Source organism: Epinephelus lanceolatus, chromosome 1, assembly GCF_041903045.1.
Source record: "Epinephelus lanceolatus isolate andai-2023 chromosome 1, ASM4190304v1, whole genome shotgun sequence".
Taxonomy (NCBI): domain Eukaryota; kingdom Metazoa; phylum Chordata; class Actinopteri; order Perciformes; family Serranidae; genus Epinephelus; species Epinephelus lanceolatus.
This window is the reverse complement of record NC_135734.1, coordinates 8,090,743-8,106,338: the sequence shown is the minus strand read 5'-3', so window position 1 is coordinate 8,106,338 and position 15,596 is coordinate 8,090,743. Positions and strand designations below refer to the sequence as shown.

General features: G+C 38.4%; 1 protein-coding gene across 1 annotated transcript in view; it reads left to right on the top strand.

The window, feature by feature from the left end:
* The window catches only part of LOC117256754 (receptor-type tyrosine-protein phosphatase gamma-like), a 621,431-nt gene that overhangs the window by 363,726 nt on the left and 242,109 nt on the right, over positions 1 to 15,596 (top strand). Inside the window, exon 3 of the mRNA XM_033626372.2 lies at positions 11,197 to 11,379. Coding sequence (XP_033482263.2) covers positions 11,197 to 11,379 — 183 coding nt within the window. The remainder of the gene's footprint in view (positions 1 to 11,196; positions 11,380 to 15,596) is intronic.

The following is a 15,596-nucleotide window of genomic DNA, read 5'->3' as shown; positions in this document are numbered from 1 at the left end:
CGTTATTTTACGGGCTTACTACTGTGATTTGCTTACTGTTAAATTTATTAGAGTAGAATGTGAAGTTTAAACTGCTACACTGCCAGTAATATACTGTATTTCTACAATGTTGTTTTTGTAATCTACATTTTTAAAAGGTTTCAACTGTAAGTGTTTCAGTACACCAACTGTAGCCAAATTGATTTGCCAAAGCTACATTACTTTGAGGAAATATCTTTATGTGGCATCATAGCCCCAAAGACAAACTGACAAAATGGATCAGCTCCACATCTACAGAGAAACAAGTCCCCATATTACCTTGTGTATATTCAGTTTCATGTTTGAAGAGTTTGTACTTCAGACAGAAGGAGGGGAACTTTTCCTGATGTTTCTGATTGCTGTGAGCTGTTGGGCCGAGTATACCTTGATGTTTTATTCTTTCACTCTTTGAAATTGGCTCGACAGTGAGAGTCAGTGAAAATTACTGTGTATGTACATTATTTTATAACCAAAAGGTTCTGAAAGTTCTCATTATAAGCCGGAGCATGGTTGAATAAAAAGAAAGGTGTCTGTGCTCAACATAATGGCAGTGTTCGTGTGTCCTGCAGCTGTCAACGTGATAGTTACGGGTGTTTTAGGTGCTTGGAGATACACATTTACATGCACCCACGTACACATGACACTGGCTGTATGTATGAGCAAAAAAATCTGTCACTGTTTCCATGGCATTGACCTCATCTGCCCTCATCTGCCTCATATACCTATCCAGGTCTCCTCTTCAGGCTCTTACAATGTATCATATTCTTTTGAGATTTAATGATTTTCCATAGCTGTGTGTTTCATTGCATCACATCCTGTACATCCAAAACGCTTTATCCATAAATATGCATGTCTGACGGCAGCTGGATGACTGCATCGGCGGGGATGTTAATGGTCACATGCCCACACTTTTTTTATCATTGTACACTTGGACTGATGTTCATGATGTTTCAGTGAGAGAATAAAAGTGAGTGGGATGTAAGAGGTGGCATTCATGCATGAATTCCTATAAAAATGCAATATAAACAATAGCGCATTCAGAAGCACACACCTCCACCAACGCTGGACAATTCTCCAGCAGCGCTTTTGTTTATCAGTAAATAAAACAGTTATGGAGGCTGCATCTTTTCAAGTTGTTTTTGGATTTGATTTCCAGACAAAATGGCATTAGACTCTCTCACAGAAAAGCAATTTAACTGCGTTTCTGCTCGAATGCCAAACTCTCCCACCAGCTCTGGAACACAGTTTTGGAGCCACTGTTGTGGTTAAAAACATGTTGATGTATCAAGAGATCACTGGAATCTCATCAACTTATCCTTCTTTAACCTTCTTCTCACTACATTACTCAGAAATAATAAGTCTTTCTAAGGTAGATCAATCCCAGATATGGAACCTTTGTTTTTAACTATTATTATGACCGGTAATACATGCGATATCGCCTTCAGTCGTCTACATGAGGAGTCATTACCATCTCTTAGAAAACAGTTTATGTTTCAGTATGAGACTCCAAGAAATGTCTCATTATGTGTTTGAACACATAAATCCTTTAGACACTGTTTTAAAGCCCCTGAAAACATGGTTTTAAACATGAATAGGGAAACTAAAAGCTCGCTAAGCTTTAGTAGCATGTCTTTCTCTTGTAACAACCTAGTTTTAGAGGTGCAGTTTTAAGTATAAATGTGTGGCCTTTATTCACCTCAAATGAAGAAAGATCCAGGGACCAGTTGCAAAAACACTTAATTTCTCCTTAGCTGAGGGACTTACACAGTTGCACAGAATCCCTAAAAAGTTTTCCTTAGTTAAGGAAAACATGAACTCACTCGCAGTGTTGAAAGGGATTTTACAGCGCTACAAGTTTCCATGGAGGTTGATTGTTTGGACTCAGGCTTGTGATGCATGTTATCATCTCACAAAGTTGCTTATAGTTAGATAGTGGAAAAAATGGCAGAGGAAAAGAAGACAGGAAAACCACATTGGTCAGGAGAGAAAGAGATTACACTTCTGGAGGAATATAATCATAAAAAGCACAAACTACGAAGTAAATTTGATCCCCACATAACAGAATAGAGAAAAGTAATTCAGTCAGATCTGAAGTGTAAAATCAAAAGTGTATCCATTGTGGTCTTCTAGTCGCAGAACACACTTCGCAGGGTGTGTTAGGTTGTTATGTTACAGTTAAGACAGAGTCAAAGGTTGTTGGGGTTTTTTTTTACCTTGCTTTGGTTGTTAAGGTATTTTGTGCAACAGTGTAAGGATTCCTTGAGTGTAAGACCAAGACAAGGAGAAAACCATATTTACGTGAGCATTTTAAGGAAATCTTGAGGGGAAGACTTCAGAGTGTTTTGAGAAAGAGCAACTAATTTTATTATCAGGAAACTGGAACTAGGACTTAAAGGGATAGTGCACCCAAAAATGAAAATTCAGCCATTATCTACTCACCCATATGCCGATGGAGGCTCAGGTGAAGTTTTAGAGTCCTCACATCACTTGCGGAGATCCAAGGGGAGAGGGCGTAGCAACACAACTTCTCCTGAGCCTCCATCGGCATATGGGTGAGTAGATAATGGCTGAATTTTCATTTTTGGGTGCACTATCCCTTTAATGGAAAATCTTAGCTGAAGGTATTTTGTGCAACTGGCCCCAGATCTTTATTTGAGACATACTTTGTAATCTCTAATTTTCGATGTTTTAATTGACCATATGTCAGTAAGAGGCCTTACTATTAACTGATCTGCTTCCATGTGGTGTTTGCTGTTGATACAACCTCAGCACTTCACTCCATTTACTTTATACTCAAATGCTCTTGGGGGTTCAGGGGGCAACGTGGGGGTATTATCTCATCAGCCGAATTATTCTCAGTGAAGGGGCAACAAGAAGCTTAGTTTAATGAACAGCAGTTTAACACTGAAAAAAAAAAAAAAATTGTCATAATTACTTCAACTGTGACCCCCTACCACGTATGTAAAATTGCATAAACCTACAAAACATGTAGGACGACCTAAAGTGCCATGTATAAACACGCTTTTATACAGTGAATACAATATGAAGCTATTAAAATAGTAATTATCATGAGATTCAAATATTTATACATCATGGATTCATTTCACGAGGAGTCATGGGCCATTGCTAACAATGAGCTTATCATCAATGTAATGTGCTGTTAATTAATGTTAATGTTGCCTCTAGACAGCAACACATAAACCCAAATTACAGGCTTTAACACATTCTATTAGAAACCTATAAACTACGTCACAGATGCTATGGTTTAAAATCAAGAACATAGGAACTATTATTATTATTATTATTATTATTATTATCATTGTTATTGTTATATAGAAAAAAGCTGCATATGAACAGTTATATCTTAGCTACAGAAAGTCTAGGGAATCTATATTTACATCCTCTCTGTTACTGATAAATGTAGGACTGGCCCCTCCTTTATTCAAAATCATTGGCAGATTTAAAGGCTAATGGAGTGTAGCATCAGGGTTAGGACACTCACACCTCCCTAAAATAGACTAGCTTCAATTTGTTTCAGTGACGATACCACAGTACAAGAACAGCTTGAGGTTTTAAGCTGATGTGATACAAGTGTTATCTATCATATATGAGATTACACTTTACCAATGATCGCATGCAGTGTAGCCAGGTGAAGCAGACGTGTGTAGATGGATCTCTACCACCTTCTCCTATACCTCTTTCTGACAGCTTTTGAGATATAATTGGCCCCATTTATTGCATGTGTTCTGGGCGTGATTAAGACATATAGTGAAAACCCAAAGGAGCAATGATAAGTACTACATCAGTCTTCTAATTAATAAATACAAATACAAATAAGTTGTAAATGAGCTGTTCCAGTGATTTAGTATTGGCCTTCCATGAAATTGGTTGGACTCACAAGGGACATATTTTTCAAAAGAATTATTTCAATGAAGGCAGCAGAGAGTAGGCAACCCAATGGCCAGATTAAATGTTGACACTGTGCATTTCTGCAAACCATGCACATTGTAGACACACACATTTCATATGTAGTGGATATGCTGAAACTTTATCTTTATTTACCTTTTAATTTTATATTGTGACGACATTAGTTAACATGTGGTCAGGTTTGGGCAAAGAAACAAACAAAAAAAAAAATAGAGTTAGGTAAATATCAGGTTTGGACAAAAATACCAGGTTCAATCACCACAAACACAGCTGGAAGGCTGTAGGGCTTAGTGCTTAGTTCTGATCATTTCCTTAGATCTGATCTTTCTGCCTGCGCTGGTCACAATTAGGTTTGAAGTTAACCATATCTGACATCAGTGTGAATGAACCTCTGCTCTGAAATGCCTCACATGCAACTCATAACGTCACACACATGCGTGATGGATCAGCAATGACAACATCAGATTTGCGAGGCACAGGTATTTGGGAAAAATGAATGACATGGTGGTGCAAACGTTTATCTCTGAGTGATTTGCTGCAGAGGTCAGATGACAATTCATGATTTCCGGAGTGCATTTTTTTCCACTGTACTCACCCAAAAAGAAGCACGTGGCTAGGAACTGATGAGAGAGACATCATCAGACCTTGTCATACTGCATACTGCTAAGCTATGTGCTTCTTTTTGGCAGACTGTGAAGCTATTTTTGAGGAAATGTGCATTTAAAAAAAAAACTAAATAAATAAAAAAATTGTAAGATAACGGCCTGTTATTAAATGGGCTTTCAGTCCAGTGGGACATTTCTTGGACTATTGAGTCTTGGGATTATGAGCCATTGGAACAATGACATGAGGATAAGAGGACAAAGAAACACAAATCAGAATCAGAATCAGAATCAGCATCAGAAATACTTTATCAATCCCCGAGGGGAAACTGTGATTCATTACAGTTGCTCCAATGTAAAGAATATTATAAGAAGTAAGAATATTGGTATGAAAAAAGTAAATATTAAGTAAAACAATGAAATAAAATAAAAAATAGAAATAGAAAATGTGCATTCTGCTAGAATTTTTAACACTAGTACTTAGATATTAAGATATTAAGAATAAAAATATGTTCATTGTGCTGAGTCTGTAAGTGTGTAAAAATATACAAATATGTACATTGTACTACATTACAATGCATAAACTAGTATGATACATTCAGAGATGTAAAATATGAATTATGCTATAATGTTCACTGCAATATATATACATCAATGGGATAAAAGCAAGCATAAGAATAAACATAAGAAATATGTACAGTTCTGTGCATTATATGTTGAATAAATATATACCTTAGTAAACTAAAGAATACTGCATATTTGAATACAGTAATTGCACTAATTAAGTCACCATTGCATAGGAGAAATATAAAAGATAATTATGAATTATGGCAAAAGCCATAGCTCTATACTTGTAGCTATTGCTGTGTTTCATGGGGGAACAGTTGCTCCAAAACTTTAGGATGTCCAGGGCTACATTCCAGGATCTCTGTCAGTGCCTCACCACAAGGCTTTAGGGCATCTAGGTAAGCTGTCCCTGTCAGAAAGCATCTGGTGGTCAGACGCTGTAGTCATGCATGCTGCTGCAGTAGGCTGCACAGCTACAGCAGTCTTCTGTAGTTTCAGCGAACCGCTCTGACACTATATGTAGCTCCTGAGTAGCAAAGTATGAAGTGGTAAGCACTTTGCTGTATGGGAAAATACGTATGAACTCTGATATGACCGTTCTCACAGTCAGATTTAGGACCACATCTGAAAGCCCGGATGTGTTGGGAAAAAAATCAGATATCTATGCCCACACTACTCTGTAAAAAATAGATCTGTATCACATATGAGCAAAATATTTTGATTTGGTCCACATTTGCTTGTTAAATCAGCGGATTGCCCCTTTAAACAAACTTAAACAGTGTGGTTGCAACAACTGCGCTATACCACATAACTAATTTGGAGAGAAATAAAATAGCAGTTGTCCGCAGTTCAAAGTAAGACACAATAAATATGCCAGTGACAGGGTAGTTATCTGCTACCATTTCAATGGTCAAACGCAGTTCAAACACCACTGCAGCAGTATTTCAGAGGAAAGATGACTACCTTTTTAAGAGTGGTATCAACGCATCAATTTGAGCTGTTTTTCTGTGTATTCCAGTAAATGCCAGAGCAATACATCTTGCCTGAAATTTAGTGACGTCTCAATGAAAACTGCTTTTAACGCCTCACGTCGCATCCTCCACATCGTAGAGATTGACTCATTTCCACTGACAGGAGAATTATAGGTCTGTGCCGCTCACAGAGCTGCCTGAATGGGAAATGGTGCTGAAGCAAAGCAGCTCTGGGCCTTACACAAATGAGATTATCTGAATGTAGGGCTGAATGTGGAGCAATTAATTAGGGTCATGTGGTCTATTATCTAGGTTTTCCATCTCATGATACAAGTCTGAGACAGGTATGAGGATGCAATCACATAAAAAGCATACATGCAGGACACCAGTTTGTAGTAGAGCAAAATCAGATGAACTTCTTCAAATGTCATGTCAGTGTCTGTGTCATCTCATTAATTCAGAGAAAATACACAAGTCTTTGGATAATTGTTTTTTTCAAGGCACATGCAGGGAAATATGGCAGTGGACGGGTGATTTGTATCATATAGTGAGTTAAAATGCAATGCTGAGATGAGAAGAAACTAGGTCATTGCAACAGTAAAGGATAAAACGTCAAGAGAGTGACATTGACAAAAGACCAAAACCTCAAAAAGAACATGCTTAACATTAATATTTAGCCTAATTTTTATAAACACCTTTCTTAACCCAACCCGTTAAATACCACTGCTTTGTCATAGGACCAAAATGTAAAAATATGACGCACCTTGTGGCTTCCTGTGTCAGTTTTGGACATTAACGTTTAAATTGACGCTTGTTTCATGATTGGGTCTTTTCAAAATACGTTTCCGTTTTCACAGGAAATGTACAGTTCCTGCTCATTACACACATAATTTTTTTGTTCAAAATAAACTTACTGCCTAGTAAAAAAAAAAAAGAAAGAAGGTTTTCTGTTTATTTTTGTAAGTTTACACAACAAAAGCACGTGGTTAGGTTTAGAAAAAAAATGCCCCATGCATATTATACCACTGCAAAAGGTGCTTCTTTTCATTGGTATTTGACACCAAACTCATTGACAAATGGTCATTGACAAATTGATGAGTTTAAAGTGAGAATGGGCAGTTTTTAATAATGTTAATGCTGACCTCCAAGAGGCTTGATTAGTGCTCTCCTTTCAGTGTGAACTCACATGTCCTCTTAACACAGCATTTCATGGTGGTGGCATGTATTGTGTTGAAATTACATGTTGACAGCATGGTTGGATTTAGGCACCAAAACTACTTGGTTAGGTTTAAAAACAGAACATGATTTTGATTAAATAACAATGTTTGTTACGTACAAGATGTGAGTATGTCGTAAAGTGACACAAGAACATCAAGTAATGAGAAGTAACTATGTAAAGGACATGAGTACATAAAGTTAAAAGAAGTCATTGTGGACTTTGAGTTGTACGCAAAGCGGGGTCCTGGGTGAAAGTCCTGTGTTTGTTTGGTGGTCTCCTGCATTCTCCTGGGTGAAAGTCCTACATTTGGTTAACCCATCCACCATCTAGACCTCCTCCTAATTTAACTTTCTAGCTCTTTACACTGCGTATGGGGTCTTAACATTATCCACATCCCTTTGCATGACATCTTTGAACTAGGGAATTTGTGTGTCAACTATGACAAATAATTCTCATTGACTTTCCATTTGGCACTGTAACTGTAGTGCTGGCATGCAATTTTATCACATTACATGCCACCACGTAATCAGACTTTAGTCCCCCCCATGTATTTCTGTTATACCAGGTTGTTGCCTTCTGATATTGTCTTTTTTAAAACCTCACAACTGCAATGCATGAGCAACTCAACAGCACCTACAAATCTAGTTTAAACTGAACTGTGGGGGTTGAACCTTGCTGCAGTGATGTACAAGTGAACTGAGGTGTGTCAGTACAGTGTAACATTACTGGAGGGTAAATTCACAGGTGTGACAAAACACTATTATGACCACACTCATCAGACATGTTGGAAAGTTACCCAATTTAAAACCAGAAAATGTCATACAGTGTTTTTCAGCTTTCCTAACTGATCCCCTCTCGACACTACATCTAAACATTTTGCAACTTACTGAATACATTTAAAAATGGTTCGTGATTAAGCTCACAACAAATGCATTTTGGAGACCCATTAATGATAAACAAATGATAATGCATCCACTTGTTACATTTCAGGTCTATTCTAGAAGGTGCACATTATTAACTTTTACCATCAAGGCAAAGGTCATATGCATTAACACAGATCAGCTCACAGCAATAGGAATGGGGAAGAGAGCAAAACAGAGCAGCAGACACCATGAAATACAATCTTTAACAGTAATTTCAGCTTTCATCATTATGGAAGTGATATCAACCTTGAATGTTCCATGTGTTTCAGAAGCAAATAATAATATATGATATATAATATGGGCTATTCTAACAGCTGTGAAATGCCATGTTTTCCATTTACAGTCAGGATTAGACCGTTTTAACCTTTCCTACCCAGCATTCATGGCTCCATTATATGATCAGACACATTTAACCCACAAGACCATCCAGCTACTCACCCCCACTCAGTGTAAGCTCAACTTGACTCGACTCATTGACTCGGTCTTTTCTGTCCAGCTGGTGTTTAACCCTTGATTGTCTAGAGTGTATGGTGAATTGTCCTTTAAATGCCTTAGCAGAAATTTAAACAACAATAGCACATATATTTTCAACCCACTCTCATTCCCAGGTCATCAAATAACTATAAATCAAATAACTACGTGGCATGCCACTGGGCATCTCAAAGTGAATCCCAGGACATCCTCCCTACATGACACACAGCTGAAACACACATGGTTAATATGAAATGGTCATGATAAAGTTAAGACAACAAAACTACTTGGTTAGGTTTAGAAAAAAAAGATGTTTTGGGTTAAAATAAGTATGTTCGTTACATATTGATAACATAACATGGCGTAAATATGTCATATGAGTTACCTAAGTGTGCGACGACCAAATGTAAATTATGTGAGTTTACAATAAAACATTGTTGACTTTTTGTTGTACGAGGGATCTAGGTATGTACTTTATGTAGCATTATGTTGAAACAATATTGACTTTTGGCTTTTCATGGGAGACAAACCAGATTCCTGCATGGGTCCTTTTTTGAAAACCTGCTCCTGCCCATATCCATAGAGCTCAGTACCAGAACAGACTCTTTACTGGCCATTGTGTCTAAGTCAAAGCCCCACCTGTTCATAAAAGTCTCATGACCCCACCAGCAGCCATGACTAAACACACAAAGGCTACAGTCATTAAAATAGGTTCTATGTTCTTGAATTACAAAACCAGCAGAGGAAACATCTCTTTCACTAGCTGCGCTTGATGTACCAAATTAGGAAACATGTTAGCATGCTCCTTCCACCACCATAAAACCTCAAAAGGATCCTCCTTGAGTGTCTTAAACTCAATGTAGGCTGCTACCTCATCCGCGCGCTGCACAGTTTCATTGCTGGAGTCTTCCACATCGGTGACAAATGTGACGACAGGTTCAAAGGTTCTACTTGGGTCATTGACTTTCAAAATAAAAGGAGTTGTGGCTTGATTATAGTGATTAAGATGTCAGAATATTACACATATAGATCTTTTTCATTTTTTTTATTCTGACAAATAAAAAAATTAAAAAACAGATTTTTGTTTTCACTCACTCCCTGCTTGTGTGTACTTTTACCCATGCCTGTGAATTCATATATGTATACATATTTTTACCAGTTACACAGCTTTTTGTGGGTATCTACAGGTACCAGACCTGGTGCAGGACTCTGACACAAGCTAGTTGAAAGTCCTATTTGACCCAGAAACCCCCTACCCTATGCTAACTTTCCAGCTCTTAATACTTTGTCAGGTGCTGTCAGCATCAAGTGTTTCCGTAGATGGATGAACATTGGAGTTAGCTGAAAGCCCAGTGTGTCTCATAAAGATGTTTAAGGGTGCCTTTGGCGTTGATATTGCACACTGAGGGGTGTAACAAAGTTTCAGTATTTGATGACCTGAGGATAAGAACAGGCTGATTTTTTTTTTTTACATAACTATCTCAGTTTAGACAAGTTAAACTACACAACGTACTGTATAATATGTTATGTTTCAACACTGGATTTTTTTATATTCTTGGGTAACATTCAGTAAATATCAGTATCATTTTGGTTTAGGTTTTATCCACATGGTCCAGAAGTTCCAGTATCACTTTGACTTCCTATAGCCACTAACATGTGAAATAACACTGCCAATCGTTAACACGTATACTATTAAGCTCACTATACATTTATTTTTCAACTGCTCTACTATTCCTCTAAGTGTTAAATTCACTGTGTCCATGGTTGGGGTTGAGGGGCCTCAGGCAACATCCAGCCCCCGGTGTGCCCAGAAGCTACAGCCCTGCTCTTTGAGTAAACACTCAGGTGTTAAAGCAGAGCCCTGTGACATTTCAGTCCTGGCCTTCCCTCTGACTATCTTTCTCTCACATGCCTCTGCAAAAAGTGACTCCAGTGCTCCCCTGGCCTCTGGCTTTCACTCCATGGACATTTACTGTCAAAGGATGTCTCTCCACACATACTGCGGCGACACATACATGCACACACTAGCTTCCTCGCAACTCATCTGAGGTGTTTTAGGGAGCCCTGTCAGCTCAGTAGCATTGTGACTGACACTGAATGCAGTGGGGTTGTCTGAGGGGAAGTTGAGAGGGAGGTCAGCAGTGCAAAACCAAATATAGAATTTATTTTATGTATAAGATGTGGCAAATGGCAGCAGCGGGACACATCATGGCCTCATAATAATGACATTTTGAAATTCTCTATTTACCACATGAATGAAAATGTTTTGCTTTTTCAGCAGCTGCCTCTGTTTGGGGCTCATGGTGTTTATTCTGTGAGCAATGTTTAATTGGAATTCAGATGACTTGGCAGTGTACGCTGTCAGCTGTTTTCAGAGGACATGAGATGGTTCTGAAATGTCATTTTTCTCTGATGTATCCTTCTAAAGCCTACTCAGTTTCACATCAAAGTGTATCCTTCTTGTGATGGGACCCTGTTACTTTTCTTGTCTTCCTCAGGTATATATGGGCCAGATGAAGGATGGGCATCAGCCTACCCAGAATGCAGAGAGAGAAACCAGTCACCAATCAACATTGTGGACCAGGATACCAAAGTATCCACAGAGTATCAGGAGTTGACACTGGAGGGCTTTGATACCGAATCCTCCAATAAGACATCTATGAAGAACACCGGCAAAACAGGTACAGTAAAGACAACGCAGGCTCCTGTTGCAGATTGGATTTATCTCTGTTTATAGCTTCCTGACTTCTGTGGGATACTCTTTTTTCCTACACTCACAATGCCTGAAAATGTTTGACATTGTAAAATGAAAGAGCCAGCTAAAGGTTGAAAAAGGTTGAAAAAGAAGTCTATCTACAGTTTAGGAAAAGCAGACACCTTGTAGGTCCCAACTATTCACAGAAATTGCCATTTAGTTTATAACTGGCCCCACTTCTAGGAAATCCTGAAGTTGTGATAATTCCCAGTCAATCTATTAGTCATTAGACTTGGTTCAATATTTATGGTCTCCATTGGATGATCCCAAATTCCTTCCAATGACACTACAACTCAATTGCCCAAAAAAAACATTGGCATTGTACATTTTTGCAAACCAAGGATGTTCTACATTTCTACATTATTATGTAGCAGATATGGTGAAACCTTTTGTTTCTTTACGTTTAAACAATACTTTGGATAATGTGTGATTAGTTTACAGAGATACAGAGGCTCAGCGAGGCTTTAATACATCAGTTGTAAACAAGCAAAGGCTGTTGACTTGTTTGGATTTCTTACCCAGAATGGATGCACCAAAACACAAAAACACACACAACAACTACAACCACAGGCAGTTGCTGGATGCAGGGAGTTGTCTCCTTCTAAGTTTGGGATGTGAACCCTTTCTTTGATACTTTTTAAGTAGTGGAAGTAGGCTGAAATATCAGTTTTTATAGATGCATCTTGTTTGTAAAGTGGAGATGAAACATTTGGCAAGGTATGGCACTGCATTCAGTAGATATCCATCTACTTGAAAAATAGATAGCATTTCACCCCTTCGCCAGCAGGGCATTTTAGAGTTTTGATGAGACATAAAGAATGATTTACAAATTTAAAAACCAATTGCCTATGGTTTTTGAGCCAATAAGACCAGGTTGGGTCACTGGTGGTGCCAGTTTGATTTTGCGTTCCTCAACCCACACTAATTGCAATGTTTCTTGTTACTTGTTGTTGATATTGTTTTTGTTGTTGTGCCATATGAGTCTCCCATGTTTTTTTATGCTGCACCCAAATTGCCCTTTGGGGACAATAAAGATTCATTCAATTAAATTGGATACACAGTTGAGGTCTGGGAACATGGCTGTAATATTAAAAATACTCCCTGGTTCAAGTTTACAGAAGTGCTGTCCTTACCAGAGTTGTGTGCTCACAGTTTCCTTCTGTATTGAGGGATGAGGGCCAACATTGTATGTGCTCACATTCTCGCTCTCCTGTTGGCTTGTTGCACTGCTTCTATCGTTGTAACAGTATTATCGTGTTCCCAGAACCCTGCAATGATTCTGAGTTTAATCTTATCATAAGTGAAAGAAATGATGAAAAAAAGACCCATGATGTAAAACAAGACCCCAAAAATATTCTGTCTTTAATTTTATTTGTATCTTCCACTTCACTTTCACTGAATAGCCTATTACATTGAGCAAAGTTAAGATCACAATATGTAGATACAAACCTCAAAACAGTAGTCAGGGTCATGTTCTTTAAAGACAAGTAGCTAGATTTTCATGACATAATGTTTGTAACCGTACTGCATAATGCTGTAATGGACCACAGTGCAGAGAGAATGAAAGCTGAAGTGTGACACCTCTAATAATCCCAGCTCATATTGGCAGGTGTCTGCATGTCAAACATCTGTTGCATCACTTCCCCGCACATGATTATAAAACAAGACAGGTGCAATATGCAGGAAGTCATTTATGATGAAGATTACACATCCCATTTTCTCTCAGACATGCTGCATCCATATTAGTACAAGTGCCGTGGCAGGTGTCACTGCCTGTAGGATTCAGCGCTGGGCCATCTGCATTCGACTCTCTTGGCATCTCGAGGACCCTCCTTGTCAGCCACAGGTATTTTTCACAATTCCAGGTTGTCACTAAGATGGATGATCCTTTCCCCACAGTGGAGAAATGAAGTTGAAAGGCTTTTGAGATGCAGAGGCCACAGGTGGTTGGCATCGCTGTTGACAGCACTTTGAGTGCTGCCCAGAGCACAGCTGTGTGATTCGCACAATAATGTTTTACATCCCATCATTTGCATCAAGGATGTGCGAGTTTTATGTGATGACACATTTGAATAAATTGCCAAATTGTCTGTTGTGTAAAATTAAGGCCATTCCTATTAGCCTTAATGACAAAAGAGAGACTTCAACAAATAGAACATTCTAATCCTTTCAAAGACATCATCATATCTAACAAGTATGAGGACATGGACACGTTTGGACATGTGTTAAACTATTAAAAGTGAAGTGAATCACCAGGGATCACACATTCCATGAATATATCCACCAAATTTTTGACCTGCTGCTTGTGTTAGAGAAAAAGTCAGGACTTCACCAAAGGCACTCATTCAACAGTGGGGACCGAGAATTTCTGCATAACATTTAAAGGCAATTAAATGTCCAGTAGTGATTGAGATATTTTTGTCTGACCCGCCCAGCTGACAGATAAACTGCCCAACATCACCATCCCTAGAGCCATAGGGATAGCCTGGCTAAAAAGATCATAATGTAAAGCATCTGGTTAAAGCAACAGCTCAACACAATGGAAATGCACTTATTTGCTTTCGGAGAGAGTTAGATAAAAAGATCAATACCACTCTCCTGTCTGCACATTAAATATTAGGACCCCATTAGCTTAGCTTAGCTTAGCACAGTGACTGGAAACAGGAAAACAGTTAGCCTGGCTTTATCCAAAGATAATAAAATCAGCCTACCAGCATACCAGAAGCTCAAAAACCATTGTATTTTAGCCAGTCATCGCTTCATTTTCAGCAGTTTTTTAGGCCAGTGTAAGAAACTGTGTGATATCCTCAGATTAAATGAGTTGTCAATCATCCCCACCTGCTGCTGGGTTTCGTTACAGCGCCACTTGTAACAGTCACACAGAGCAGCTCCTTACTAACTGCTGCCATGGCCTCTCTTTCACTTTTTCTCTGTGTCTGACTGTCAGTGTTAAAGTTAAAATCTGCTCTCCTGACAGAGAGATACATACTGTACCTCTGCTGCCAGAAAAACATAGTGTACTGATCAGTCTTATGATGTAGATAATAACGGATGAGTATATGTTGAAAAACAATGTTTTATATGACAGATATTCCTCACTTGGATAAAAGATATTGAATTATAATAACTTCAGTATGAAGAGTGTCAAAAACTCGCAAGTACTGACAGCTGGCATCAAGCCTGGTTAGGTCACAGCGTATTTTATTTGAATAAAAATCTTGGCTTTTTTTTCCGCTGTATTTATTTATTTTAATGATGCTTTTATTTAAACAACATTTAACATTTGTAAATTTTGGCTTTTTTCTGTGCAATAGAAAAAGGGTTTCCTACAGTGAGGCATAGTTTTCATAGTTTTGGCACTATCAAAAAAATGTCAAACCCAACCCTAATAGAAAATATGCCTGATGTTGGAGAGAGCTGGTCAAAAAGCTTTAAATTTAAATCTTGCAATTACAGTCCCATGTAAAATGCTGATTGACCATGCAGCATTTCAGGATATTTGATTCTAATAAAGATGTTGCTTGCTATGGCAGGATTTAATCAGCAACTACATCATCCCTCCGCACAGATCATCCAATATCTGTAGGGTTCATCTGTCTTGTAATTAATACCTTATTTCTCACACAGCTGCCTCATAGATGCTCATTTGTTTAACATGGCAGCAGTTGAGCCACACTTGTGACTCATTCCCAGTGCATCTTTATGGTGGGGCATACGCTGTCAGTCTGAATGTGTCGAGTTTCCAGTCAGGATAGACTGGTACTTTCTCGGGGGTCCTCTATTCCAACATCAGCCTGTACAGGCTATTTGAATATGCCAAATGTTTTGGTAAAACACCCCATAGCACTTTCTGTTTATTAGGCCTTGCATATAACCGTGCCATTTGTCGTTACAGTCGGAGCATTAATTATATCGTTATCCACTCAGGCAAATGTCAACTAACTGTCAAAACAGCTAAACAGAGGAAATGGTGAGAGAAATCAAAAATATGGCTCCTGCAGCTGTTTATGAGTTCCTTGAGTTCAAGTCATGTGATATAGAGAACTGATTTGCATTCAGTTGTAAGTGAGGGTGAAGTCTTCACTAATAGAAAAGCAATGATTAAATACATCATTGCTGGGAGACAGTCAAAAATAAATGTCT